This window comes from Venturia canescens, chromosome 1 (genome assembly GCF_019457755.1).
Source record: "Venturia canescens isolate UGA chromosome 1, ASM1945775v1, whole genome shotgun sequence".
NCBI classification, from domain to species: domain Eukaryota; kingdom Metazoa; phylum Arthropoda; class Insecta; order Hymenoptera; family Ichneumonidae; genus Venturia; species Venturia canescens.
The window spans coordinates 20,875,238-20,901,328 of record NC_057421.1 but is presented as its reverse complement, the minus strand read 5'-3'; the positions used below and the strand labels follow the sequence as shown (position 1 = coordinate 20,901,328).

The window sequence follows — 26,091 nt, the reverse complement described above, 5'->3', positions numbered from 1 at the left end:
AAAAACAACTTTCGAAAGATTGTTAAGCTATTCGGTTTCACGAGCCCGAATATTCTACAAATAACTGATTTTTTATTTCAGTAAAGTAAAAGTGCGTGCGAATAGATTGGCGAAGTTTCAGCAGGTCAGGTTATTATCGAACATTTCATAAAGAATTGAAGTTTCAAAAATCGTAAAATTTATACGGGTGCTTATGGAGATCCATCATCATGACATTTCTATTCAGTAATTCATATACTGAATAATCCTAAATTCCTGATGCAAACTAGCTCATCCATAGCGACGATAAAAATAAATTTTCATTTATTCGACAAAAAGTTCGAGCGGTCTCCGGTCGACGAAAAGTTTCATTTTCTCGACGAGTCCAAGATTGGATGTATGACGACAACGTATTACAGTTCTTAAAAACTATCGTAGCAGTCTTCGGCGTCAAAACGCCATCACGTCTCTGGAGAGTGGCGATTTGATCTTCGATCGATTTGAAAATGTTGTTTGTGAATTCAGGATCTTCGATATTACGATAATCTGCGACCACATGTAATACTGCTAGACACCTATTTATTCGTTTTTATTTTGTACAGTGAAAAAATTCTTCCGTGTGTAAAGGAAGTGTCTCCTTCGTCCCATTCGTGCCGATAGCGCCATCTCGAAGTAGCTGAACCTGTTCGTCCAAAGCGAAGATGGTAATAGAAGATATTTTTTTAACAAAATTTTTCGTACCACGCGCGGTAACTCCCCAAAAAATTTCGGAAAAAAACCAAAACTAAATAATTTTATATGCAATTATTTACACGATTCTACATAAACATTGAGTTGTGTAATATTTCTAAATCTTTTTCGCGCTCGACTGCCCTTTGTTTCTCTTTACGAAACATCTCGTATTCTTCATCATCCGTAGGTAACTCGTGTCGGCACAGAGGACACGAATTCGTCTGAAAAATAAAAACAAAGGAAGCAATTATCAATTAATTAATAGGCAGCTGAAAACGAGTTTCGGAAAAACAAAAGAGAAAAAAAGTCAAGGAAATTGACAGCGTACTTTTTCCAACCAAGGAACGATACATTCACGATGAAACGAATGTTTACATGGCAACCCATTGACGGTATTTCCCGGCTCAAAATCTTTGAGACAAATCGGACATTGTTTCACATTTTCTCTTGTAATTTCGATCTTTTCGAGAGCCTCCAACGAAGCTTTCGAAGCTGGTGGTGGTAATTTGTCATGCTGCCCGAGCAATTCCCACATTCCAATATCTCGAAACAATCGAGCCATTTGTATCAAATGATTGGGCGCCTCCCCATCCCTCAATGGCGTCCAACCCATTTCATCGAAATAATCTGACATTTCCTCACTTTTTCGTCGATTATCTTTTGTTTACAATAGTGAAAAAATTTATAGATACACGATAAAACTGAATATTTGACAATATCCCACGTCACTTTATTTTGCTGTCTTATATTTACAGATAAATATATTTAAAAGTTTTTTCATTTACGAACAATCAAATGTTGCATTCTTTCACAGAAAACTTTTGATATACACCAGTGGACACAGCACTCAATACCGAAACATACAAGTCATCAAAAGAAAACAAATCTTTATATGGTCACGAAAAGTATAATATGCGGTAGAAAGAAGTTTCATGTTTGACGTTTTGAACAGCTGATTTCAGTCGGTAAAAGTGCGACCTCGAATGTTGTTATAGCGAATGTTTTTTTAATATATTTTGTACACTATAATTTTCTTCCACTACTGCACTAAAAAATTCGATCTATAAGAGATTTGAAAAACTCCTTAGTATCAATTATTTTATTCGAGAAACTTATTTATATACGCAAAATCATTTTTTTTCCGTATCAATTAAAACTCAGTCGATATGACATTCACACAGCAGCGCTCTCTGCAGCGAATATTCGGATATGATTTTTTTTACGAGGTGTTCGTTCAGTGTCAGTGCCAGCTGTTTGCGTGCATGGCCGACTGATCGTTTAGTTTTATGACGGATTTAATGTAGGTTAATCTAATTCGCGTTTTATTTTTTCTCTCACAGGACATTTAAATTAAGTGCCTTTGAACAATAAGTTCGGGCGAGAGCTACGCAAGATAACGAAACTTTCCGCGAAATAATAGTTTCGTGCAATGTTTGAAAAGATAAATTAAACCAGGTGATCCGAAATGGATGAACAAGAATTCATTTCTACGTGTTTCGATATCAAGAAGGATTATCAGCGAAAAAATTGATGACTTGTCACTCGCATTTCATTTCGATGAATTGCCATAATTGCACATTTTTTCAGCGATATCAAGGTACGCTTACATTATTATAAATGATCTGCTACTCTACTACAAAACTGTTTGGCTGCAATGAATGATTAGTTTATTATTCTTATTTCAATTTGCTATTTTCTGATCGCAAGCACATCTAATTTAGTCTGTGTTATTTTTATTCAAATCTGCACCTGGAAGACAAAAATACATTAAAAATTTTTAGGAAGTACAAACCGTGGATTGTAGTTACTAAATTATGGTTTTTATCTTTATTTCCCCTAGGATGACAATGTTGTAATTGTTTGCCACAATACTTCGATCATTTTTGAGATAATGCAAGATCATGGACCTGCCGTCAAGGACTTCAGAAGTCAGTCAGACTTGGAAAACGGTTTGTCCTTGCTACCCAGAGAAGTACAGGACTCGGTTCAAAGCTTGCATCAGGATCCTGTAACTATGTCTCTTATCAACATTGATAGTGATCTGGGAGAAAGAGATGATTCAATGAATTTATTGGTCGACAAGAGAGCTGAATCGCCAAATGAGCAAAACCTTCCAGAAAAACTATCTTCCAACTTTGAAAACATTCCTCTAAACTCTGCCAAAAACATTGAGCAACTTCTGACTCGTAATGGCTCTGAAATTTCAAATGATAATAATGAAAAATCAGTGCAATCGGATGATGAAAATCTGGCAAATTTCACACACATGATTTCTACAGAAAATAACAGTTTCCTGGATAATCAAAAGCCCAATTTCAATGGAGACTTCTGTATTACAAAGGAGCCGAAACCTGACTTACCAGAAACAATCATACCTCTGATGAACAAGCAAAACTACCAAAGTGCTATAGACGATTCTCGGTGCAAAGATGGGATAGAGAATTCTCAGAATACACAAACAATCCCTGAACGTGAGAAAAAAAATAAAGAACAAGTGACAGTTGTGGAAACTTTGACACAACAAAGATTCAATACAGAAAAAACACCCACGCTCTGTGACGACAGTAAACTCGTCAAAATATCACTGCCAACGAGTTCATTGAATCTAATGCAATCAAACACTCAATTCTTGAACAAGAGTCGTAATTTTCTGAATTTTATCACCGAAAAGTCGACCAACATAATGGAAAAAACATTATTGCCACAAAATCTTGCGATTCGATACAACTCCATAATGAAAATAACTGACGTAACACCGAGCGAAAAAAAAAATTTTTCAGAATTTCCCTCTGTTCAAGAATCCTCGTCTTCTGGTACTGCGACGAGCTCACACATAAGCGAAAACACCGAGATTTCCACAATGACTGAGAGTCCGAAAACCAATGTAACTATGTTCAGCTGTGAAGAGAAACATTCCGCAGACTCGAAAACGCCTGAGTCGACTCAGAGATCAGAAAAGAGTTTATATGAAGAAAATCCAATGCAAAATTCGATACCTCAACCGGAAATTGGTGAATCTATGACTACAGAACCAAGCAATTCTGTTTCACTGACGAATGATTGTTCAGGAAGCTCGGATAACAATGTCGAAATTGATAATTCAACGACAAAATGTGAGGATAGTATATCCAGCGAAATTCCAGGACTCGAAAACACCAATAGTCACGATCCGGTCGGTGTAAATGTCCTTGAATTTGAATCACACACTGGTTTGCTTAAACATCCGGTCTATCTTACGCTCGTTGGAGATTATGCAAAACTGCGAGAGGAAAAAATCAAGCTAGCCGAAAGAGTCGAAGTTCTTGAGGCCGAAAAACGTATTTTGGAAGCACAAAACAGCGGGGAATTGTTCAACGTACAGTTGGAAGCATTAGAAAAAACTGTTGAACGTTTGACTGTCGAATTACGCGCTGCCAATGCTAATCAAGACGAACTCGGACGTGAATACGCCGCAGCAAATAAAGAACGGGAAAGCATGGTAATGAAATACGCCGTCAGTGAGAAACAGCTGATTGATACTCAAAGGTAACAATTAGTAAAAAATAACAAATTTTTACTGAAAGATGTTTGAGCTGCACCGCGAAACTCAGTTTCATAAAGAATTTTCCAATTACGATTTTATCTGATCAGTAGATATAGCAAAGTTATCAAGAAATATAGAAAATTTCATTCTAAAACAGTGGAACGTTTAATGAAAATGAAATTTTTCTTATTTTACAGAGCTCGAGAATTTGCAGAACGACGATACAAAGAAATAGCAAAGGATTACGAGTTGCTACAGAATAAGTTGCGTCAAGCTCAAAGCGAGAGAACAAGAATATGCAATATTCTCGATACAAAGTGCCGAGAATTGACCGACTCGCAAAAAGAAGTTGAGAAACTTAAGGAAGACGTTAATGTGCGTGATGTTAAATTAAAATGGACACAAACGAAGTTGAAAACAGAGATGGAGAGCCACAAAGAGACGCAGCAAAAATTAGACAAGGCTACGGTAAAGTTTTTCGGACGTGTCTTCAGATTGTTACTTCAGTTCCATAAAAATATTTATACATTATTCCTTGTTTATTCTAGGCAAGAATGAACGACATGCGAGAAGAGTGCGAACAGATACGCCGGGAATCACAAGAGATGATACGAGAATTTCAACACTCTGAAGAAAACAAAGCTGTTACGTTGGATCATCAACTGAAAGAGCAGCAGGCTCGTCTCATTTTAGAGAGGCATGTTACCGAAGACAAGGAAATACTACGGCTTCAACTGCAAAAAGAAGTTGATCAATTGAAAAATCGACAGCTCGCTCTTATCGAAGAAAATAACACACTGAGTTTGAAAATTCAAGATTTGGAGAAAACCCGTTTGTCTTACGAGAATAAAATCAGCGAGTTCAAAAACATGGCTGATCAACGACAGAAGGAAATTGTCGATCTTTCGGCCAAAGTTTCGCATCTGGAGACCATGAAACTGCAATTAATTCAGTTAGTGATCGAAATGATTTTTCGTTTTTACTTCCGAAATTACCATTTCTCATTTCAATGCTAAAGTGATATTTTTAATATTTAGTAAGGAACAGTGTTTGATGTCAAATGAAGCTGAAGTTGAACGTCTTCGTCAAGTAAATCAAGAACTTCAAGCGGACATGGACTGCTGTCGTCAACGAGAAGCTCACATGTTGGATTTCACGCAGAAATTGACGGACAAGAACGTTCGCCTACAGTCAGAATTCACGGCGATCGAGGCAAAAACTGCTCAGCTCGAGCAAGAACAGGGTCCCCTACGCGAGCGCATCGCTGAGTTTAAGGAAAAAATTAAAACTTTAGAAGAAAATTTGGCGTATGAGAAAAGCAAAAGAATCGAAGAGTGCGAAATACTGGCGAAACATTTGGCCGAGCAAACCCAAATAGCTCAGAATCTTACGCAAAAACTTGAAGAAAGTCAAGGTGAAATTGCGGTTCTCAAACGTAAACAACAAATTTCTGTGAAAGAAATGGCTCGAGAATTACAGCAGTGTCGTAAAAGATTGGAAATTTACGATAATGCATCTCCGAGCAATTCCTTGGATCCGACTTCTCGTGCAGGCTCCAATAATTCATTAAACGCTGGTAAAAAAGTTGAAATTTTTTAAACTTTTATAAATAATGAATTACTTAGACAATGTTCATCATTACGTATTATCAAAGATCATCGTTTTGCATATTAAACAACTCACAACAGTCCGTAACTCTTGTCTTCAACTGGAACTTTAGTACTAATCTGACAAAACATTCTGGTTACCCATAGTTTAAGTTATTTAAGAAATACTGTTTTTACATTTCGTGTCTACTGAAATTTGATTGATAACGATTAACGCTACTTTTATATACGATACAAAGAAAAATTAGAAGATTTACTCCAACTGTTTACACCCGATAAATATCTGCTATTGCATTTTCATTTTTTACTTAACTAGGAGAAACCCTAAATGGAGCGTCATCGGATCATAGCGGGAACAGTGAGACGACGATACAAACCACCGAACTCGATCGCCAAGCTTTGATCGATCGAATACTCAAAATGCAGAAGATCAACGTTCGCAGAGCTGAAAAACTAGATTTTTTGGAAGAACACACACGAACGCTCGTTGCCGAATTGCAGAAAAAAACTAAAATCATACAAAATTATATACTCCATGAAAACTTCGACGCTATGGGAAGCAACGAAAGAGATCGTCACAAAGTAAGAAAAACTTGCAATTCTCAGAGTTTTTTATGCACTAACAACTTCTCTGTTACTAATAGAAATAAATTGTTCACTTTTTTCATGCAAGCACATAAAAAGCAAAAGGAATCCGGTGAGATAATTCTTCAAAATAAAAAATACATCGATGTTCTACACTTGATACTTAATACTGTGAATTATATCAAAAAATGATGTCCACACAGTGCTTGTTATAATTTTCAACATTTTTTGATCCAGACTTACGTTTAGACATCTCTGACGCCCGAGAGTTTATCATAAGAATGAGCTTTCACATTCAGCTCACGAGAATCAATATTCACTTTCTAATTTTGCATACGAATATTCGGAAACTGAAAAAAACAAAGTTGTTACACGTTCGCTGTATGGAGAGAGTAAAATTAATCGTGATTTTCCGTTGAATTAGGCGGAGTTGGCGAGATACGGTGGAATAATGGCGTCAGTTTACAGTCAGCGAGTCGCAGATGACACAATGACACTAGAATTGTCATTAGAAATAAATCAAAAATTACAGGCCGTTCTGGAAGATGCTCTTTTGAAAAACATAACTCTCAAGGTAAAGAATTCGACTTGATAATCCGAGTTAACAGATTCCTGAGAAACTAATACGTCGTTCTCTCCAGGATAATATCGATACACTTGGTGAAGAAATTGCGAGGCTGACCATAAAGAATCAACAATTGCTACAACAAAAGGGAAAGTAAGAAAAAATGAGAGAAAATTCCGTGCAGGTGCTACAATCGTACTTAAGATGCGCGAGCCTTGCCGCATCGAAAACATTAAAGCTTTCCTTCGTATAACCCATTCAGAAAAGATACTTAACGTTAATTTCGCAGAAACTAAACCGTGGTGAATTTATTTTTAGTTATATATATCTACATAATTTTTTAATCGTCCTGAACGTTCGAAGTATTTTTTTTGTTAGTCGGTTATCTATAATTTTCTTAGCACTTTATTCATATACGTACCTTGCCGTTTACTACGTACACCCGATTATTTTCCGCGATGTATGCTGTAGCGCGAACAAGAAAGAATCAGGCGAGCATTAATGGACTGTTGAGAAAAAAAAATCGAAAGTGTGAGCAACTCGATTTCATGTATAAACGACGGAAACGTCACAGCTCTCGTTAACAACCGCGCAAGTACAAATGAGAAAGAAAGAATTGAACTTGCCGATGTGTATTTTAAAAATCTGTATATTATACGTAATATATATAGATATATTATATATCTAAGTATATATACATAATTATACATAAAACAGGCATATGAGCATATACGAAGAGTGGAATAAATTTTATGTCAGACAATCTCTCGAGCATTTCTTTTAACTGTTATTGCTGGTTTTTTTCCCAATGCTACATATTTTCTACGAGAACAGATGTTGACTCGCTCTTCTTCTACTCACTCGATTTTTTCTCTTTTTTTCAACTCCTTGTACATAATTATTTACTTTTAGGACGGTCTTGAATACTTAGTACAAGAACTGTTTTTATTTTCTCACTCCCAAAGAAACATTATATGTAAGATTATTGTATAGGATAAATCAGCGGGTTCTCGTTGTGTTTTTTTCTCTCATTTCGAACGATACACGAAGCTCGTTCCCTGGACCAAGAATGGGGAGCATTGACACGCGACGACGAGAGTTAATCAAAGCAGAATTGCATTTGATAAGAGCTTTAATAGAAATTATCTAATATTCACATGGCCTGTATCGAGTATGTTTCTTTTCTTTAGACCATGCAGATCTTCACTTGTGAAACTACAGTTATATTTTCGCTCTTCCCTCGACATTGTATCGTATGTTGTTTTTCTCCATCTCGCTTAAGACACATTTTCTTTCGTTTCTACAGCAAACTTTCATAAAATTTCTTTTCGAGAGATATTTAAAAAAAAAAGCCAATTCTAACTCGCTTCCGGTTAATGTACTTTCGCATTCGACACACGAAATCACGCACCGGACATTCAAACAGTTACGTTTTCAATGTTACAACCATTACCACAGAGACAAATTGTTCTTTGCGACAACAAAAGAATTAACAATCAATGTGGCAAATACAGTTCTTCGAAAGTATTTATATTTTACTTATATTCTTTATCCAATTGCTTTCAATCGTAAATAGTTAATCTCTAAGGTTTAACATGAGCTTGTGTGTATTCTCTTTATTGCGTGAACTAGATTTATTCATCCATATAAACTAGAAGATATTGCTTCTTTGTACAATGAATTTATCATACATATACATATAGATACATATTTATTTATGTATTTAGGTAATCTACATTCTCTGAATTATCTCTGAGCACTATACAAATCTTTTGATACACAACAGTGGCTTATAAATATTAAAAGAATTATTTATTTTAGTTTGAAAAAAGATTAGATTTTTTGAAAATATTTTCTATCCATTTTCCCAGAGCACTCTGAAATTTGGAACATTTGATTGTTGCAAATCATGTTACACGTTTCAGGGACCTGCTCTCTATCGGATTTTTCACCGTCGTATTCATCTTGGTGAACCGGTCTCATCGTATATCCTGGGAATTATATTTCTTTAGAAGCCCCCCTTACTTGCCTACGTCATTTTTTCATTTCACTCGCAAATACATTGACTTTGCAATACAAAGATGTGGAATCAAAGTTAATCAGAGTTATGCTTGACTCGTGACCTTTTTTATTGCTCGCATTATGGGCCGAAATCTCGTTTTTATGAGCAGCTGAAATACCTTGAAAACGAAAGCGAAAATATTCGGTGAGGTTCGAAGAAAAATCGATAGCTTGAGCCAAAGGTTGAAGTTTTTTGGAAGTGCAGTGTAAACAGGCCATCATGCGAGTCTATCGATTTACTGCTGAACTGCTAGATTGAGAGGAAATGAGAAACGACGAGATGTTGTGTGATACAAGAAATTTGAAGCTTCCTAAAAAAACGTATAGGCCCAGCGTTTATTTTAGCGAGAAGCTTTAGGGATTCGATGTCGGAGGGAATTGATTTCGGCTCGGTCCAAACCCCCGTCGACTCCCTCGTGCATCTAGACTCCGATGGCTATATATGTACTGTACAACGAGAGGGTCGTGAATCCCGACGGCCTCAGGGGATTCTATAAAGGCGATAGTTCGAGCAAAGCTTCTCATTACCTACGTAGAACAGTTCTATACTCGAGAACATGCTGATGTTTTAAAATAGTAATAATCTAGTGAGACTACTGAGATACGCGAGTTTCAGAAAATCATTTGCATCGCTCCATCGTCAGGACTAAAAATTCCATAGTATACTTTATTCTTTACACTACTTTTTCGATCTATCATATAAAAATTGTGGAAAATTCTGTGTAGATTTAACTACAGTATGAGCGACCAATACATTTCAAGTTTTTTTCTATTTGCACACAGAAATGACAATGCTTGTCAGCACGAAAAATTCGATTGGGGTTCCAAAATATACTATTCATTTTTCCACCGTTCCATCAACGTATAAAAACAGGGAAGTGTATAGAAAGAGCAAAATTCAAAAACAGTTGTTTCCCTTTTAAAAATAAGCACACCATTTCGTGCTATTTTTTTCTCACATGTCACAGCAAAGCCTTCACTATTTTCTCATTCAATGAAAAAGTCAACATATCATCGACAAAACAAAAAATTTACATTGGAATATTGTAAAACTTTTTGAAAAAGGGACCTTCTGAAATGAAAGAAGATTGTTCATGTGTTTCTGAAAAATTAATGTTCTGAATGGGGATACTCTTTTTTGCGCCGACGAACGGCACGACTTAAAGAGGAGCTGTCATTTTGCAAGCTCCAACGCGACCGGCCTTAAAGAGCGAAATTGAATCGTACGATGAAAAGTCCTCTTCGAACATTTTTTTTTTTTCTTTTGCACGTGAATTGCTTGAAACAAAGAAGAAATGAAAAAATGGGAAAAACCGAAGAGTCTCCCGGGTTTCCGACCCTCTTCCATAGGGGAGTGAACGTCAAGTATGGATACTCCAGCTTCAGAAATATTCAGCCAAACGTTCCAGGCTCACAGTGTCACTCGTTTTCTCCCCTAGAGAAATTCTACTTGAGTCGAGGATTTCGCTCCCGTATAAGAACGAAACTAAGATGGCTTCTCACGAATGAAAGTGGGAGATTTTTTGAGCTTCTACTCGCTTATCCCTTAGAAGGAATAAATTTGAATATCGTAAAATACTAAAAACTGGCACGTGGACCATGCCACGACTGAGCTATCCAACTTTCTTCACGTTGTAAATTAACATTAAGGGGAGGACGTGAATTAATAAATTATTTCAAAATATGCAAGAATTCATATATTCCGTTGAAGGATTCTTTTTATCTACTCGAAAAATTTCATCCACATTTAGGAGGACTCCAAATTTTTCAGTAATTTTTCAAACATCGTTATCTCAACACCCTAAATGAAGGATAATAAAAAGGAATTCAAGCTTGACTGAGTCAGCATATCCCATACGTAAAATGTACGTATATGTATCTCAGACGTGATTAAAAATGAGAAATTGAGAGAAACAGACACATGAAACATAATATGAAAAAAATTGTGTAATTCGTATTTTTTTTTGTCGTTTCTTTTTCTTTCATAATAATAGCGATTAATGATAATTAATAGTGACATTAATAATAACATGTAATGTTTGGCATCGTTATGGTTGCGTCTGTACAATCGTTACACTGCTGAAAGAGATTGGGAAAAGTAGGAAAAGTGAGATTGATGAATGTTTCTTTTTTTCTCAGATCCTGCTATCGACGAAAAAGACAAAAAGTTTAAACAAATATTCAGCTTGAACGTATTACCGTTTGTCAAAATGAATTTGCTGTCAGTCACCGAATACTGAGAATGAATTTTTTTACTCGTCAAATATTCGAATCGATTGAACAATTGATAAAATGTTTAGCGGTCATGGGCCAATTTAAATTGAAACTTGCTAGAATGGACAAAATGTAGTAACAATTGTTAACTTACGAAAAAAAAATTAAACTTCAGCCCACGTTTACTTACAATGATTGAAAATAGAAAAAAACGACTACGAACCACGTAGTATACAGTCGTACCGATCGTAAGTAATCAATTCGTAGTGATGTAATAGTAATAGTAATAGTCTGTAATAGTAGTAATAGTTTATAGTGGAGATGTAATAGTAATTAATAGTAGTAGCAGCAGCTGTAAGTGCAATGTAGCAGTAGCAGCGGTAATTAATTCATAATTATTAATCGACATTGATACTCAATCTTTTACAGTATAACGATAATGGCGATGGCAATGAAGTTATACATAATTTACAGTAAACTCTGAGTCGTTCGAGAATTCTACATATTACATGTCAAGTCTCGTCAGAGAGGGACGCTTTTTTGCAGTGAAAATATCTTCTTCCAATTGCGACATTTACAAGTTTACTAATTTTTATTCATACATATATATATATACTTCCTACTTTTTACGATTTTTATCCCCTTTCTCTCTTAAACACGAATTTTCATTGAAATTACCAATCCCTTACTCGTAGAAAAGAGCATCACATCGTAAACGAACACTGGTCACTGGATACTGATTATTTATTTTTTTTTCTTTTTTTTCATCCAATTCTCATCGTACGATGATTTGCACAACAAAGTATACATAAAAACAACCTGCCTAGTGTCATTCATTTCTTTCACTGTTACGCCGCAGAATAAGAGAACAAAGCACCATTAGAAAACGAGCGATGGAAAGAGAGAGAGAACAAAAAATTAGGACAAAATGGAACTCAACATCGTCGACGTATCAAAAACTGTCTGGATGATCACGCAAGGTTATATAGATTCCAAAAAAAAAAACACTCGGGTAACGTAGCCGATTGCGCACTAAACACGATTGCGCATTACACACGTTCGTAACGAGAAAAAAAAAAAAGATAATGAAGATTTCATTGTTTTGATTGATACTGCGATCGACAGGGAATTGCACGTTTATCAATCGAATTATTAACTCGAATTAGTAAAGTCAATAACGTCATTAAACGTTTGTTCATTTATTTTTTATTCTTGAAAAAAAAAAAACAATTGTACGAAATGAAAAGCCTATCGATATGATTTTTATTGTTGCGTACGTAAAATAATTGAAACACTTTTAGATAATTTAAGAAGCCGTTTTCAATAAGTCAATAACGAATGACAATAAAAACAAGAAGGATCTTCATGCCTATCTTCGGACTGGAAAATATTCAACGAATGCAAATTTTATGTGGTCTTTTACATGCTTGTATTATTGCGACGCACTATTATTATAATTTTCCCTAACAAAGTCGCGAAAATTCGAACATATAATCTGGTATAAAATGTTCCGTTTTACCCCGTGAAAAATTTCACCTTACATCTCATCTCTGAGATTCCTTCGATCGTCGAGAATATAAGCTCAAAAACGTTGTTTGAGTTATTCATCATTGGTGCTCGTATCGCGAATCACTTTTTTCCATTTTCAACGATTTTTCTAACTCATTAACGATCATAGGCTTTTTTATTATTCATTTTTAATTATAAATCACAAAATCACTCTACTCCACATTGAGACAAAAATAATATGTATATGTGTTTATATTCTGAAAGACGATTATAAGCCTATTATACAAATCAACGAGGGTTGCCGTTAATTGTGACGTACCAATGAGATTTGTATAATTTCGATCACGCGAATTTCATTCGTAAAGAACGTAAGCATTGATATATACAAAATATGTAGAGCACGTGTTGTTTATTGCTTAAATTATTTAAAAAAAAAAAAAAACCAAATCTAAGAGCAATTTATGAACAAAAGCGTCCTTATTATTTGCGATTCGTGGTTAAATCCCGTGCGTCTATGCATTTGCCTAACATTTTACGAGTTTTCAGCACCTAAATGAAAAAGAAAAAAGAAAAGCTCGTTACCCTTTTCATTTGTGACGGGCGTTCTTCGATCTCGTTGTAAAAAATTATCGTATGTTTCCTCATTAAAATGTTCATTCGGAGAGGTAGATTGACACAGGAAACCAAACATAAATAAAACGACGCTAAGATTCGTACGCATTAAAACGATTTTTCCTCGCCTTTATCAGGGGCGAGTCGCAACGTATTTCTTCCAGTCAGCCCGGAGCACCTCAGAGATTTTCTTTTTTGTTCTTCGTACTTTTCTTTCCCTACGATCTAGCGAAATTATTGCAACAGAATTATTGTATATTACGTCGTATTTGTATACAAACGATTCTAGCGTGCCCTTGAATTTAATGAAAACAGAAAAATTCCAACAATCGATTCAATAACACAGTTGCTCAACACACGTGACATTCTATTTAGCAACTATGTATTCGCGCTATGTGCTGGCAATTTTAAATGATAATCGAATTAATAATAATAATAAGAATAACGATCAGAATAATAATAATAATAATCATAATAATAATAAGTGAGAAAAGAAATAAAAATTCGTTAATACGTGAATAAACTACGAAGGCGTTACAACTTAGAAGATTAATGGAAAGTGACGTTAACAACGAACTTGTCATACACAAATATGAACGACGATTGATACATATATACACATTAGAGCTTGAATTTCGTGCACAAGAATCGAGTTAAACGTGTGAGGCCCATCTTTTTTTTGTAAGCGAAGATTTTGCTAAAAACGATATTCATTTTGTTTTTGATTGAACCGTCCTAGAAATCTACTCACGAGTCTCCAAAGTATTTGTGTGTAGTTATGCGCGTGTATGTATATATATTTCTTTCGCATTTTTTTTCTCGATTGAGAGAGTGGGCCTCTTTCTTTGGCTCGATATCCGTCCTGCGCGAACGATCAATATGAGGAACAATCATTCATCCCGGTTTATTCGTTTTTCCTTGTTTTCTTTTTTTTCGTTTCGAAGAATATAAGAAAATGTGACGTGTCTCAACGGCGAAAGTTAGTTGCGCATATGAGTAGGGTTACGGCAGGCATTTGATTGCGAATCGACGCTCGCGTTTCTCTCGTTATCTGGCGCTAGTGAACTTGAACGACCTGGCGTCAGTCACTGCCGGCGCTTCCATTGCCAAAATATTCGCCGGCATCGCCGCGACAGATCGGGCACGTTCGGTTGGACTGTGAAAATTAATCAACATAATTATTACGATCGAGTCTTCCTAATGGAGCAAAGTCATATCTTTCATTTTTCCAACGAAGATCATCGTAACTTTGTACGTTTTACGTGTAAAAAAAAGTAATCGAGACAGTGTTTGAAAACGAAATTACCTTGAGCCATTTGTCAATGCATTTGGCGTGGAACTCGTGGGAACAAGGCAAAACACGCAAAGATTGAAGAGCTTCGAAATCGCACATGCACACGACGCAGTTGGTTTGATCGCCTTGATGTGTTTCAGCATTGAATTTGTACGACGGTAGTTGTTCAACCTCGGCTCTCGTTAAACCACGTGGTTTAGCTTCACCGAGTCTTTCAGCGAGGGACAAGAGAGCCTCGTAATTTTCGGTTTCCGCTGACTCGGGGGACGATAATTCGGCTTGACTGTATGGAGACAATGGCGGATTGCTGAACATCGCTCTGAATGTGAAAAAGACGAATAAAATAGAAAAAAGAAACTAAAACATTAGCAAATAAATTAACTAAAAAAACAAAAAAAAACAGGCACAATCCTGAATAAACTCACAGGAAATGCAACAAAAGTCCTGGATAAGGTGTCGGTGGAATCGGTGGCGTGGCGCGCCATCTGTTCGTTCTTCGGCGTATATTCGAGATCATTCTTCTGCTCCTCGTTAACATGTCCAACTGAGTATTTCGCGTGTCAGGAATGAAATTCGGTGGTGGTGTCGTTACTTGAGCGATAGCAGGCGGGGAATAAGAATGTGGCATTGGTATCGGTGGACCTCCGCTGCCGACACGGTGATGGTGATGTGATTCCATCAATTCCAGTTCGACTTCTCTCTGCAATGATTCATAAAAAATATATTCCAACGTCCATTCACTTTCTTTCATTTCAATAAAGAAATTTTTTTTCACACTCGACTCTTTATTTTTTTGATCACTTAATCTCGCTCGACACGATTACGAAAAAGCGTTAATGTGCAATTTTTTAACGTGTTTGTCGAATCGAAGGAAAGTCATGAAAAAATTGTAAGAAAAAAAAACTTGTCATTATACCTGCTGCGATAGCTGATGATGAGCAGCATAGTGAGGTGTGTGGACGGGAGGAGGTGGCGGATGTGCGTGTAGTGCCGCAACAGGTCCACCTGCCGGGGCTGGATATCCTCGTGGCGCAGCTCCGACCAGACTATGGCCCGGGTGAGCCGCCGAATAGTGACTGTGATGATGATGATGAGCAACCTGAAGCAGATTTTAAAAATTAATCAAAAAATTACAATCTTGATATTGCTCAGGGTCATTCAATTTTTCGTTGTCTCAAATCTTTTACAATCTACAACGGCGACGCAACATTCAATGAGCGAATAAAAATCTGATTGATTTAAGTAAACGGTGAATGGAATTTGAAAAGTCCTGAAATGGAGCATCGTCAGAATTTTTTTTCTTTTTACCCAAGAAGAGAAATAATAAACACCGTTCAACGAAAAAAAAAAAAAAGGTTTTCATATGAGAAACTTTGGTGAATATAAAAAGCGGATGTAGTCAAAAAAAAATTGAACGGCGAAACTGAAATGGTGGAGTGTTTTCCAAAGAGAGCCGAAGCCTGTACGGTCAATGAACAGGTGTCATTTGGGAAGGAAGGTACATTGCTCCCTGGATCTTCGTGTTTGCAAAACCGAAAGAATTGGGGTTCGTAAAATACGATAGAGGGAAAGGCCGAGTTGTTCTTTCTCCCTTGTGTTGTAACGTGAAATACTTATGAAGACAGGTGTAAAGGGGGAGACAGCTCGGAGAGACAAAGATCGCGAAAGAAAAAAGGGAGAAAAAAGACGAGATGGCAACAGAGAGTCTGGGGGTTAGGGTTGCCATGGGCTCTGAGTGTAAAAAAACGTTCTTTTACCCCCTCGGTGAAATATCCACAAAGCGTTCGGGTGGCATCTGTCACTCACACATGCATGAGTTCTCTGGGAGCTTGCTTTACGCCTCCCTTTTCGTTCTCCTACTTCTCTCTTTCTCGTATGAGTCTCTCCGTGTTTCCCAACAAACCTCCCGACTCCCTCTATATAATACGAATGTTAATGAGACGCGATAATCAAATGCTACGCTCGTACACGCGTTTCCTCAGTGAAGAATACGAGGCGTGTCCGGCATGACTGTGGCACGTCCAATACGCGTAGGTGCATCGAACTTTCGCCCGAGAAAGTGCTGAAGGGCAACACAAATTGAAGTTTAAAGTTTGAGCACCCAAGAATGAAAGCCCCCACAACGTACATTGACGTTATTTATTAATTAAAATGCAAATTTAGAAAAAAATATTTCTTCCCACAAACCCATTAAAAACGGTATTAACTCAACGGAGAAATAATCCACTGACTGATCAGATGTTTCTTTCATTTCTCTTACAATTTCCAATAAATAATGAAAACTGACTCAAGAAGCTCCCGAAGTTTTCCTAGCACGCGTTTTCCGCGCAGTTGTTCTACGAAGCATCGACGAAAAAAAAACCAAAAAATAAAAAACCAAATGGACACAATTTTTCATCATGTCTCGTTTACCTGACACGAATGAGCAAAAGCATGTGCGCCTGTAGGAGTGTAAATTCCGTGAAGTTGACACGGGATTCGGTAACCAGTGGCCTGCGGATGCCAAAGTGGTTCACCACTAACGGTGACGCCCAGACCGGAAACACCGACCTGTCCAACCTCGACGACGACCGGTCCGTTGGCTCCTTGCGTCGGATGGTGACCCGTACCGACCGGATGATGCGGATGCGTCTGATGCGCGTTGTGCATGTTATGATGGGGGTTGTGAATGTTGTGATGAGGATTGTGAAGACCGTGATGGGAGTTGTGGATATTGTGATGGGAATTGTGAAGGCTGTGATGTGAATTATGTATCATCGGGTGAGAATTGTGCATTCCCGTTATGAAGGGATACGAGAGTGCGAAAGAGTCCGTGTAACGTGGATAACGATTTCTTATCGGGGGCGATCCTCTCGTGGACATGTGATTTCTTGGCGATCGACGTTGCGGTGTCGGTGGCAATTCCCACGGCGCGGGGGTCGTGTGCAACGGTGGAGTCGGCGCTGCAGGAGTTGGTTCTTGTACTTCCATTCCTGGCACAGCACCGTTCCGTGATATTCTACGACGTTTTCTGGATGGCGATTCGCTCTGTGGTTACAACATTGTGAATAATTCAGTTAAATTTAATTTTAAATCAACGAAAGTGCGAATCTAGGTTTCTACTCGGTTGCACAATTTTATAGACTTCTTTATGTAAAAGATGATAGTGTCCAAAGTTTTCTCTCTTCATGTAATAAAAAATGGTTGGAACAAATGTAATTGTCAGATTTATGATAAAATCGAAATGAGATTGAAACTCGTTCGTGTTTAATCGTTGTTCGATTATTTAGAGTGTGAAAAAATTAATTCAATTAATATTTTTGAAATTTTTCTTTGCTCGTTCCAAGTTTTTAACATCGAACGATACAAATACTTACCTTTCTTCCATCATCCTGACTAGTCTGCCTGTAGTAAGGTGGTGACGGTTGAATTTGTACTGGACTCAGGGGTAACTGGTTCGTTGCTACAATAACAAGCAATGAAAATATAGTTTCACATTCGATATTTTCAGGGAATATTTGAACGCACATATCTCAAGATAATTCCAAGTTTATCAAAATTTCTTCCCAGTAAAACAAAGCTCATGAAAATTGGAATGTATTGACAGTAGAAAAAAATAGTCGAATCCATCGGTCTATAAATTTATTGGTAAATCTAACACGTTCGAGACGAAATGTTTTTCGATTCAGCAAAAATAAAAAATATACCTTGAGAATTTCTGCGGTACTCCATGTCGACACCGCTTGGTCCCAGTCCAGGACTAAGATTGAGCAAAGGTCCTCTCATTGTATTTTCCTGAAAAAGTAAACGATGAGCATCATTTTTAACTCCCGACTGCCCGCAGGGCCAAAAAGACGGGCGTTATGCATTTCACTGCGATCAGTGGGTGGGGGAATCAGGGGGGAGGGGAAAAGGAGTTTGACGATAAATCATTTTCTGGAAACGCATATCTTTTTTACAAGGTTGTTTTTATCTAAAATTCATCTTTTTCTCGACTTCATTTTATTTTCAATACGCTGTACGATTTTTCAGTCAAGAGTTTTTTTAATGTTTGTTTTTTTTTTTAACATTTTGTTTTAAGTTATTTTTTCCGTACGGCCTCTCCAGCGACTTGACAGCATATTAGATTGAATGATGCAATCTGAACTCGAATATGATAATAAAATAGGAAATTCACAGATTTTAACGTTGGACTTACTTGGCCATAAATATTGATGTGGAGTGGAGGCGTATTGGCAGGTGGTCCAGCCTGTTCCTGCGAAAAATGTGACGGTGGACCTCTCGACTGGGGACTGTGTTGAGGTGTTGGTTTGTATCCGACACTTGGTCCACCAACGGCACCGTGATAAGATACTTCTTTGCCAGATGGGCCCGAGGACGTGCCAACGCCAGGACAATCCCTGAATATCCGAAGAGGCGAGGGGAGAAAAAATATTCAATGTTAAAAATTCTCTCGCATCAGCTCCTACAGCTTAATCTATTTCAGACAATTTCTCGTCTTTGTATAAATTTTTGCGACCTAAAAAAAATCCTTTTTTTTTATTTTTTGTTTTATTGAAATTTGTTTTTGGAATATTTCGAAAAAACATGGAAGTTTGATTGCTAACTCTGAGAAATCGAGCTCGTTGAGCAGTTACATATCGAAAACGAGAAAAATTTGAAAAAAAAAAAAAACAGAGACAAAGCGATGAAAAAATCGTCTTTTGCTCTCGGTTCCATATTTTTATGCAAAAATTTCTAGTTCGCCGCCGTATAAAATTGACTTATAAATTTGTTTGGAACTTCCCAAAGTACGCGGATAAATTTGCCTTCCCCGAATATTTTGAATCCTTTATTTGGTAATGCGATGAAAAAAATTCTTTAAAAAACGTTCCATCGGTAAGTAGGGCAGAGAGGCTGAACGGATCTCGGCAACGTGCCTCCATCGAGCTCTCAAAGTGTCCTCAAAGTGTGGTGACTCTCTTTCCTACTTGCCGGGACGGTATACTCCGAAATTTATAGAATTTTTCAACGGACCATGAGAGGACAAACTCATCCCTTAGATCACCCACTCATTCCCCTGCCCTGGTATCACATTCCACTAAACTTTCCGGAACTTTCTATTTTTTTTTATCTTTTTTTTCATTTTTTCCAATATATTTAACAGAAAAGAAATTACAAAAATCCTTGTAAAATAGGATTTCGGTATTGAAACTCCTGGGACCCGCAATTTTCGAATTCTTCGTCCACTTTTTTAATAGCTACTCCTAAAATTAGTTTACAATCAAGAAAATCGATGAAAACCATGAAAACTCGATAATTTTGAAAATTAAAGGAAACTTTAAGAGGAAGGAAAAAGAAGACCGAAGACCGATGGGAAATCGAAACTTTTTTTTCTTGTCATGAGAAAATAAAAAAATGAAGCAACACTAAGAAAAAAGTAGACTTTGTGGAGTAGAGCAACCGAAACAACGATAACAGAACTATAAATGGAAATAAAAAATTGGTGTAAACGAGATAAAGAGGAAGGAGAAAACAATAAAATCCACATCTATATCAGCGACATGACATATAAATACGAATATATACATAAACTGTAGCAATGAATGAGAACAAGATAGAAAGTTGAAAAAAAAAACAAAAAAAAAAACAAAAAAAAAAACAAAAAAAAATATCTCGTACGCGTATACCATCTGCATGCTGAATGGAATTATACGAATTGAGAAGAGAACGGAGTCGAGCTTATAAAAGAGTGATAATACGTATTTAAGAGTGAAGAACGTGTGAACGAGGCAAAAAGTGAGAAACAAGAAGATATTGGGCCTATGGTATACGATCGTAATGCAGTAATAAAAACAGTCATAACGAGAGAAATATGTGCGTATGCTATATTATTACGTGTAATAACAGGGAAGCATAACAGTTATTAATATAGACGTTTTAAAAATATCTTCGAAGAAATGAAATAACTACTTTTAAATATGTCTATATATGAAATACGAATGTAAGAGGCTTTCAAAGAGCGAGGAAGATTACACTTTAGTGAGATCTTACTTTTGCTTTCTACGCTTTGTTTTAAGCGAGATTGAACCACCAACTGACTGATTCGCGTTAAAAGGGTGTGAAACTAATTCACATTGTTCCAATGATTTTTGTTGAAAGATTTCTTTGGTTTTTATTGGACGACGAGCCTCGTCAGCCAACGATTAAACTTTACGCTTAATCAATAAATGAATTTATTAAATTTATATAATATATGATGTATAATAATAAATAAATAAATAATAAAAATTCGATAGAAAAAAGCCCGAAAATTTGGATTGATGGAAAAATATATTGAGCCCACTAGGACGAGCGAGAAAACGAACGGTTTTTCGACGGTATGCCAGGGAAACTGATCTCGTTAAAGGCCGTGTGCTACTTCTGCGTGTTCACGTTACGATTAATATTAATCGTGAGATTAAACACGATCGAATAACCACGAAAAACGCACAAGATAAATTTGCTTGAGAACGAAACGACGCGAGCCAAAACGCTGGACACGTAACGCGTCGTTCGTTACGCCCTTTTGAAACTCAACACTTAATTTATATACGCACTAATGTACATACGACTATATGTATATTAAGCAAACGCGTCTGCGGTACAAGCTGCGAGGAACGACGAGCGAACACCCTGTACTCGTCGTTTAGTGTCGATTAGAGTAAAAGACTAGGCTCGTCGTTGTTACGCGGGTTAAGCAACACGAGACTGAGCCACAAGAGCCGTGTACAGCTCGAAATTAGCCGCTGTCGCTTCACTGTAACTCCATTTTTTCTCTTCTTCTATCTTCAACGACGAAGTAAAAGGATTATTATTTTCGACGCAGCGAAATTAAAAAAATTGATAGAAATTTGTTAAAATTCCAATATCGAGTACTCGATTCAAGTTTATCAATGAAATTGCGAATCTTGCAGGAAAGCAAGTTGCGTTACCGCTGTATGTATGAAAAAAGAAGTGTCAACGTCGTGTCCGCCGTCGAATGAAGAAGGAACTGAGATTCGTTAATTACTTGCGCACTCGCGGCAATATTTTCGTGCTTGTAAGAGATGGTCCAGTGATTCAACACGTCACAAGTCAGACGCAACTATTGCTAGAGCACACGCGGTGGATGTGAGTCATGTACTCACAGACCTATGGGGCATTTAAGGTCAAACAATGGGCGAGTGACTTTGAATGTTTTGAGAGAAATAAAACAACATTTTTTTCAATCTAAACAGCTGGACGAGATCTCGTTTCTTTGGGAACGAGATTTTCGTTGATATTTTAACGTAACGTTGGAGTCCGACGAAACGATCTAAAAAAAACTCTCCAATAATTCCAGTAATTCTCCAATTCTGTTACCTGCTTAATTTGCAATTTCGTACTTTTTCAGTCTACACCAATGACTCGTGGAATAAAAAATGGGTGAATTACGAATGTTATTTTCGTTAATTTCGTCGGACTCGAACGTTGCAAACTTCAGCGTCGTAATTTTTGTCGCAGTTACGAATTTACAAACGTAATGCCTCCCAATATCCTCAGAGTCACAGCCCAACGCGTGCGATCGAAACTTTTCGATCGGAATCGCATGATATTTATAAATACTTTTTCGAGGCTGAGCGTCGATTTCCAAATCATTCACATACGAATTATAGAAACTTGAAAATGGTAACTAAGATAGAAAGGAATTGGAGAGATTTTTCATATTTTTCAGACCTCGAAAAAAATTGAAGTCACCACTCTAGCAAGAACAATGATAATTGTGATTCACTAGTAACTATTAAGGACGTACATGCGCGAGGGCTGTTTTCAGATAGCACTCTAATTTCTTGTCTCACAATCCAAAATTTCTTTTCTACGCCTGTGAAATTTCAAGACCCCTGATTGACTATTTTGTTGAAATATTAACAGTCGAAAAGTACAGACATTAAGGAGTTTCGGTACAGAAGTATAAATATTAAGAAATTGATCAAATTTGGTGATAATGTTCTTCAACATCAAGTGCGAAAACAGAAATTTTTTCAAAATTTTCTTCTACCTAGTTATCGAGTAATTACGCATTAAGGCAGATTTCTTATTCCCGGAACGTATGGAAACGCTATGCTTATACACGCGAACTTTAGTGATCAATTACTCGATAACTGTGTAGAAGAAAAATCTTAAAAAATTTGTATTCTCAAATTTGGCACTAAAGAATATGTTGACAAAATTTTATAAAATTCTGAACTTTTTGAAATTTTTTATGTCTTTAGCATGGTTTAGCATGGCAACATTGTATCGCCTGTACCGAAACTCCTTAACGTGTCGCTTATCGCCACAATGACTTGCTGACCCTTTCAACCGCTTTCAACTCAAAATTTAATATATTTATAAATTATATGTCAAAGATTAAAACCATTATTTATATGAATTGAATCGCGCAGAATCTGATAAGTTAAAAAAGGACGACGCTGAAGTTTGCAACGTTCGAGTTCACCAAAATGAACGAAAATAACATTTGTAATTCACCAATTTTTCATTTCACGAAGTAACCGTGCAGGTTGAAAAACTACCAATTGCAAATTCGGCAGGAAAAAAAAATTGAAGAATTACTATAATTATTGGAGGGTTTTTCTAAATCGTTTCATTGAACTCCAACGTTGCAAACTTCAGCGTCATAAAAAAGGGAAGTCGTCAACGGCCATCTGGATTAGAAATATAAAGACAAAGACGACAAATGGTTACAGAAACTTGAAATTTTGCAGGCCCATACGTCACTTGTCATATATAGAGCAACCTATATCATATTGTCAATGGAACTGATCTGTCAACTGACTACGTTCAACGTTGCCAACCGTTGCCTTTTCGCACTGTGCTATCGAATCATGTGAAGGACTCGGAATGAAATACGTTCTGCAATTAACTCGACTTGAATATTATTTACGATTAAAAAATAGAGATAACCCTTTCTTACTAATATTTTGCTATATATGCATGACCGAGGTGATTCCTTTTAAAAAATATGGAAAGACTGTCAACCGACAAATACGACGCGCACGTACATCCTCAATAAGAGTATTCCACGCCGTTAGATTCGTTGGATAGCCCGATTCAGAGCGGAAAGTATTGACGAAAAAACCAAAGGTCAAGGAATTCAAAATAACTGAAGAACGAAGGGGGGCGCGCAATCGTCGACTAATTTTGTCTGTTCTTTGGTTCGGTTCAATGGAACCGAGTGAAAGTGAAAAATTGTTTGCCCGAGTGGGCCTCGATTAGTTTTCCTATTAAATTCAATCGAGTTTAAATGCTTCAATTTAGCATTGGTTTGATCGATTTTCCTCAATTTATCGACCCCCTTTTTATCAGCAATGGTTTGTATTTCGTCAGGAATGCAAAAAAACGTTCTCACTCGAGTCTCGATTTCACAAAATCAGGCATTTTCGTATGGTCAAAGTAGTTTGTGCTTTAAAAAAGATGTAACTAGAAGTACCCATTGTGAAATCTTGGCGATGGGCCTTGCTGTCGATACGGATATTCCTTGTACTGTTGCTGGTTTATTTGTACGCCCGGATGGGAGTGACTTTGGTGTTGTTGTTGATGCCATCCACCGCGGTTATGAGAAGAGGGCGAAGATCTGACGTGTTGTCCGGTGATAGGGGGACCGGGAACGGTACCGACGGATCTGTAACGTCCTTGAATCCCCATGCCGCCCCGATGTTGTTGGTGATTTCCACTTCCGTTCATCGTCGTACCAGCGACGTTTTGTTCCTGCTGGAGCTCCGATCTAACGTTGCAATTGTTGTTGCTATTGGTGCGTTTTCGTCTGCGTCGAATCGAGACCTTTTCGTTATCGTTGTGGCAAATTCTACCAGCAACGATTCCGTTGACGTTTTGTTGTTGTTGTTGTTGTTGTTGCTGCTGCTGTTGTTGTTGTTGCTGTTGCTGCTGTTGCTGCTGCTGCTGCTGCTGCTGCCACTCGCTGTTGCTTATCTGACGGGAAACGATTTCTTCGGCATTTCCAAGCTGACCGTGCGACGCAATATCGGAAGAAGTGGAGGATAAAAAAGTCTCGTGGTAACTCGTCGCCTCGCGCGTATCCTCGCTCCCCGTCTTGTTCCAACACGACGAGACTGACGCCGATGGGAACGGCGTCGCTTGCGCACTGGTCGAATTCTCCTCCTCGAGACGCAACTGCGGACCGATAGCCCCTGAATCCACAACCACGACGATTCCCGCTGATCTCTCGTATTCCGTTGACAAGGATGGATACCTGGACGCATTCATACCGACGATTTCACTCTTTTATTCTATTCGTTTCCTTCCCCAAACAACCCGCATATTTTCACAATCTTTGTGACTTTTGGTTGATAAGATCTACTAAAATCGGAGCATTGAAGCTCGCTCGTTTGTTTACTAAGTTTGAAAGCTATCGAAAAATATTTTTCGTCGATCTGCTTCACGGATGTTCAGAAGTGTCTCGTTCAGATTCGTGATCATCGTGGTTTCGCAAATTTTTTCAATTTTTAGGTAGAAATTAATCGAGCCGTTTAATCGAAGCGATTTTGTAGTCGAATCTTCCAAAAATCACGGTTTTCTGCTCTTCAAACGAATTGACCGTTTGTGTAGGGACTGGGTCTTCAACACCCGTGTGAATCAGGCTCCAAGCCTAGGAGCACCGAATCAACATTATTTTCTGCATATTCGTGCAAAGATTTGATGATTTAGCGCCAATGTGACGAAAACATTTTCAATGAAGCTCGTTACATCGTTCGGAATCACGAGAATTTGGTAAGAAAAGAAAAAAAAACCCAGTGAAAAATGTAGCAGCTTCGAAGTTTTCACTTGGGTCTGGCAGACCCACGTCCGAACACAAAAAGTTGAGAAGAGACATGATGCTCGTTGAAGCAGAATTCTCCTGGCTCCATTATCTGTTGATTCTTTAGAAATAATGTTCAGGCACAAATTTTGGTAAAAGAAAAAAGAATTGCATGTTAAAATGGAGAACGCAGTTACAATTGATGGCTATGAAGAGTGTAAACGTTAGAATTTTGGGTGCTTTTTGTTCATTTTATAAATGAAAATTGGTTGTTGGATATATTTATTTACATACTCAGAGATACTGAAAAAAAATTTTTAATTTTTTAATGGTACATTTTCGTACAATGGTGCATTAAATATGGCAACTCTAGAATCGACGTTGACAGCAAATTTTGACGACGCTGAAGTTTCCAACGTTGGACTCCAACGAAATGAACGAAAAAAACGTTTTTAATTCACCAATTTTTTATTTCACGAATCGTTGGTGCAGCTTGAAAAACTACGAATCGCAAATTTGGCAGGGAACAAAATAGGAGAATTACTGGAATTATTGGAGAGTTTTTTTCGATTATTTCGTTGGACTCCAACGTTGGAAACTTCAGCGTCATAAATTTTGATAACATTCTTTTCTTTT

At 37.2% G+C, this 26,091-nt stretch overlaps 3 protein-coding genes across 4 annotated transcripts in view; 1 reads left to right on the top strand and 2 right to left on the bottom strand.

The window, feature by feature from the left end:
• Positions 1-541: 541 nt before the first annotated feature.
• LOC122419535 (E3 ubiquitin-protein ligase RNF181-like) lies at positions 542-1,588 on the bottom strand. Its single transcript, XM_043434186.1, has 2 exons — positions 1,040-1,588; positions 542-932 (listed from the first exon to the last, which is right to left on the bottom strand). The coding sequence occupies exons 1-2, from the start codon at positions 1,343-1,345 to the stop codon at positions 798-800; spliced, it is 441 nt and encodes a 146-aa protein (XP_043290121.1). The 5' UTR covers positions 1,346-1,588; the 3' UTR covers positions 542-797.
• Positions 1,589-1,955: 367 nt separating this feature from the next.
• On the top strand, positions 1,956-7,754 carry LOC122419477 (coiled-coil domain-containing protein 186-like). 2 transcript variants are annotated; one of them, XM_043434068.1, is made up of 9 exons: positions 1,956-2,308; positions 2,552-4,236; positions 4,432-4,702; positions 4,783-5,186; positions 5,272-5,810; positions 6,158-6,423; positions 6,515-6,538; positions 6,851-7,000; positions 7,068-7,754. In XM_043434068.1, the coding sequence occupies exons 2-9, from the start codon at positions 2,603-2,605 to the stop codon at positions 7,146-7,148; spliced, it is 3,369 nt and encodes a 1,122-aa protein (XP_043290003.1). In that variant the 5' UTR covers positions 1,956-2,308; positions 2,552-2,602; the 3' UTR covers positions 7,149-7,754. The 2 variants fall into 2 exon arrangements, with proteins under 2 accessions (XP_043290003.1, XP_043290004.1); XM_043434069.1 differs by lacking the exon at positions 6,515-6,538.
• A 746-nt stretch (positions 7,755-8,500) lies between these two features.
• The window catches only part of LOC122419478 (atrophin-1-like), a 32,722-nt gene continuing 15,131 nt past the window's right edge, over positions 8,501-26,091 (bottom strand). The window contains exons 2-10 of the mRNA XM_043434070.1: positions 24,130-24,909; positions 18,859-19,060; positions 18,368-18,455; positions 18,038-18,123; positions 17,094-17,708; positions 15,598-15,780; positions 15,107-15,381; positions 14,694-15,000; positions 8,501-14,543 (exon numbers count right to left, since the gene is read on the bottom strand). Of these exons, the coding sequence (XP_043290005.1) occupies positions 14,469-14,543; positions 14,694-15,000; positions 15,107-15,381; positions 15,598-15,780; positions 17,094-17,708; positions 18,038-18,123; positions 18,368-18,455; positions 18,859-19,060; positions 24,130-24,909 (2,611 nt within the window). The 3' untranslated portion in view covers positions 8,501-14,468. The remainder of the gene's footprint in view (positions 14,544-14,693; positions 15,001-15,106; positions 15,382-15,597; positions 15,781-17,093; positions 17,709-18,037; positions 18,124-18,367; positions 18,456-18,858; positions 19,061-24,129; positions 24,910-26,091) is intronic.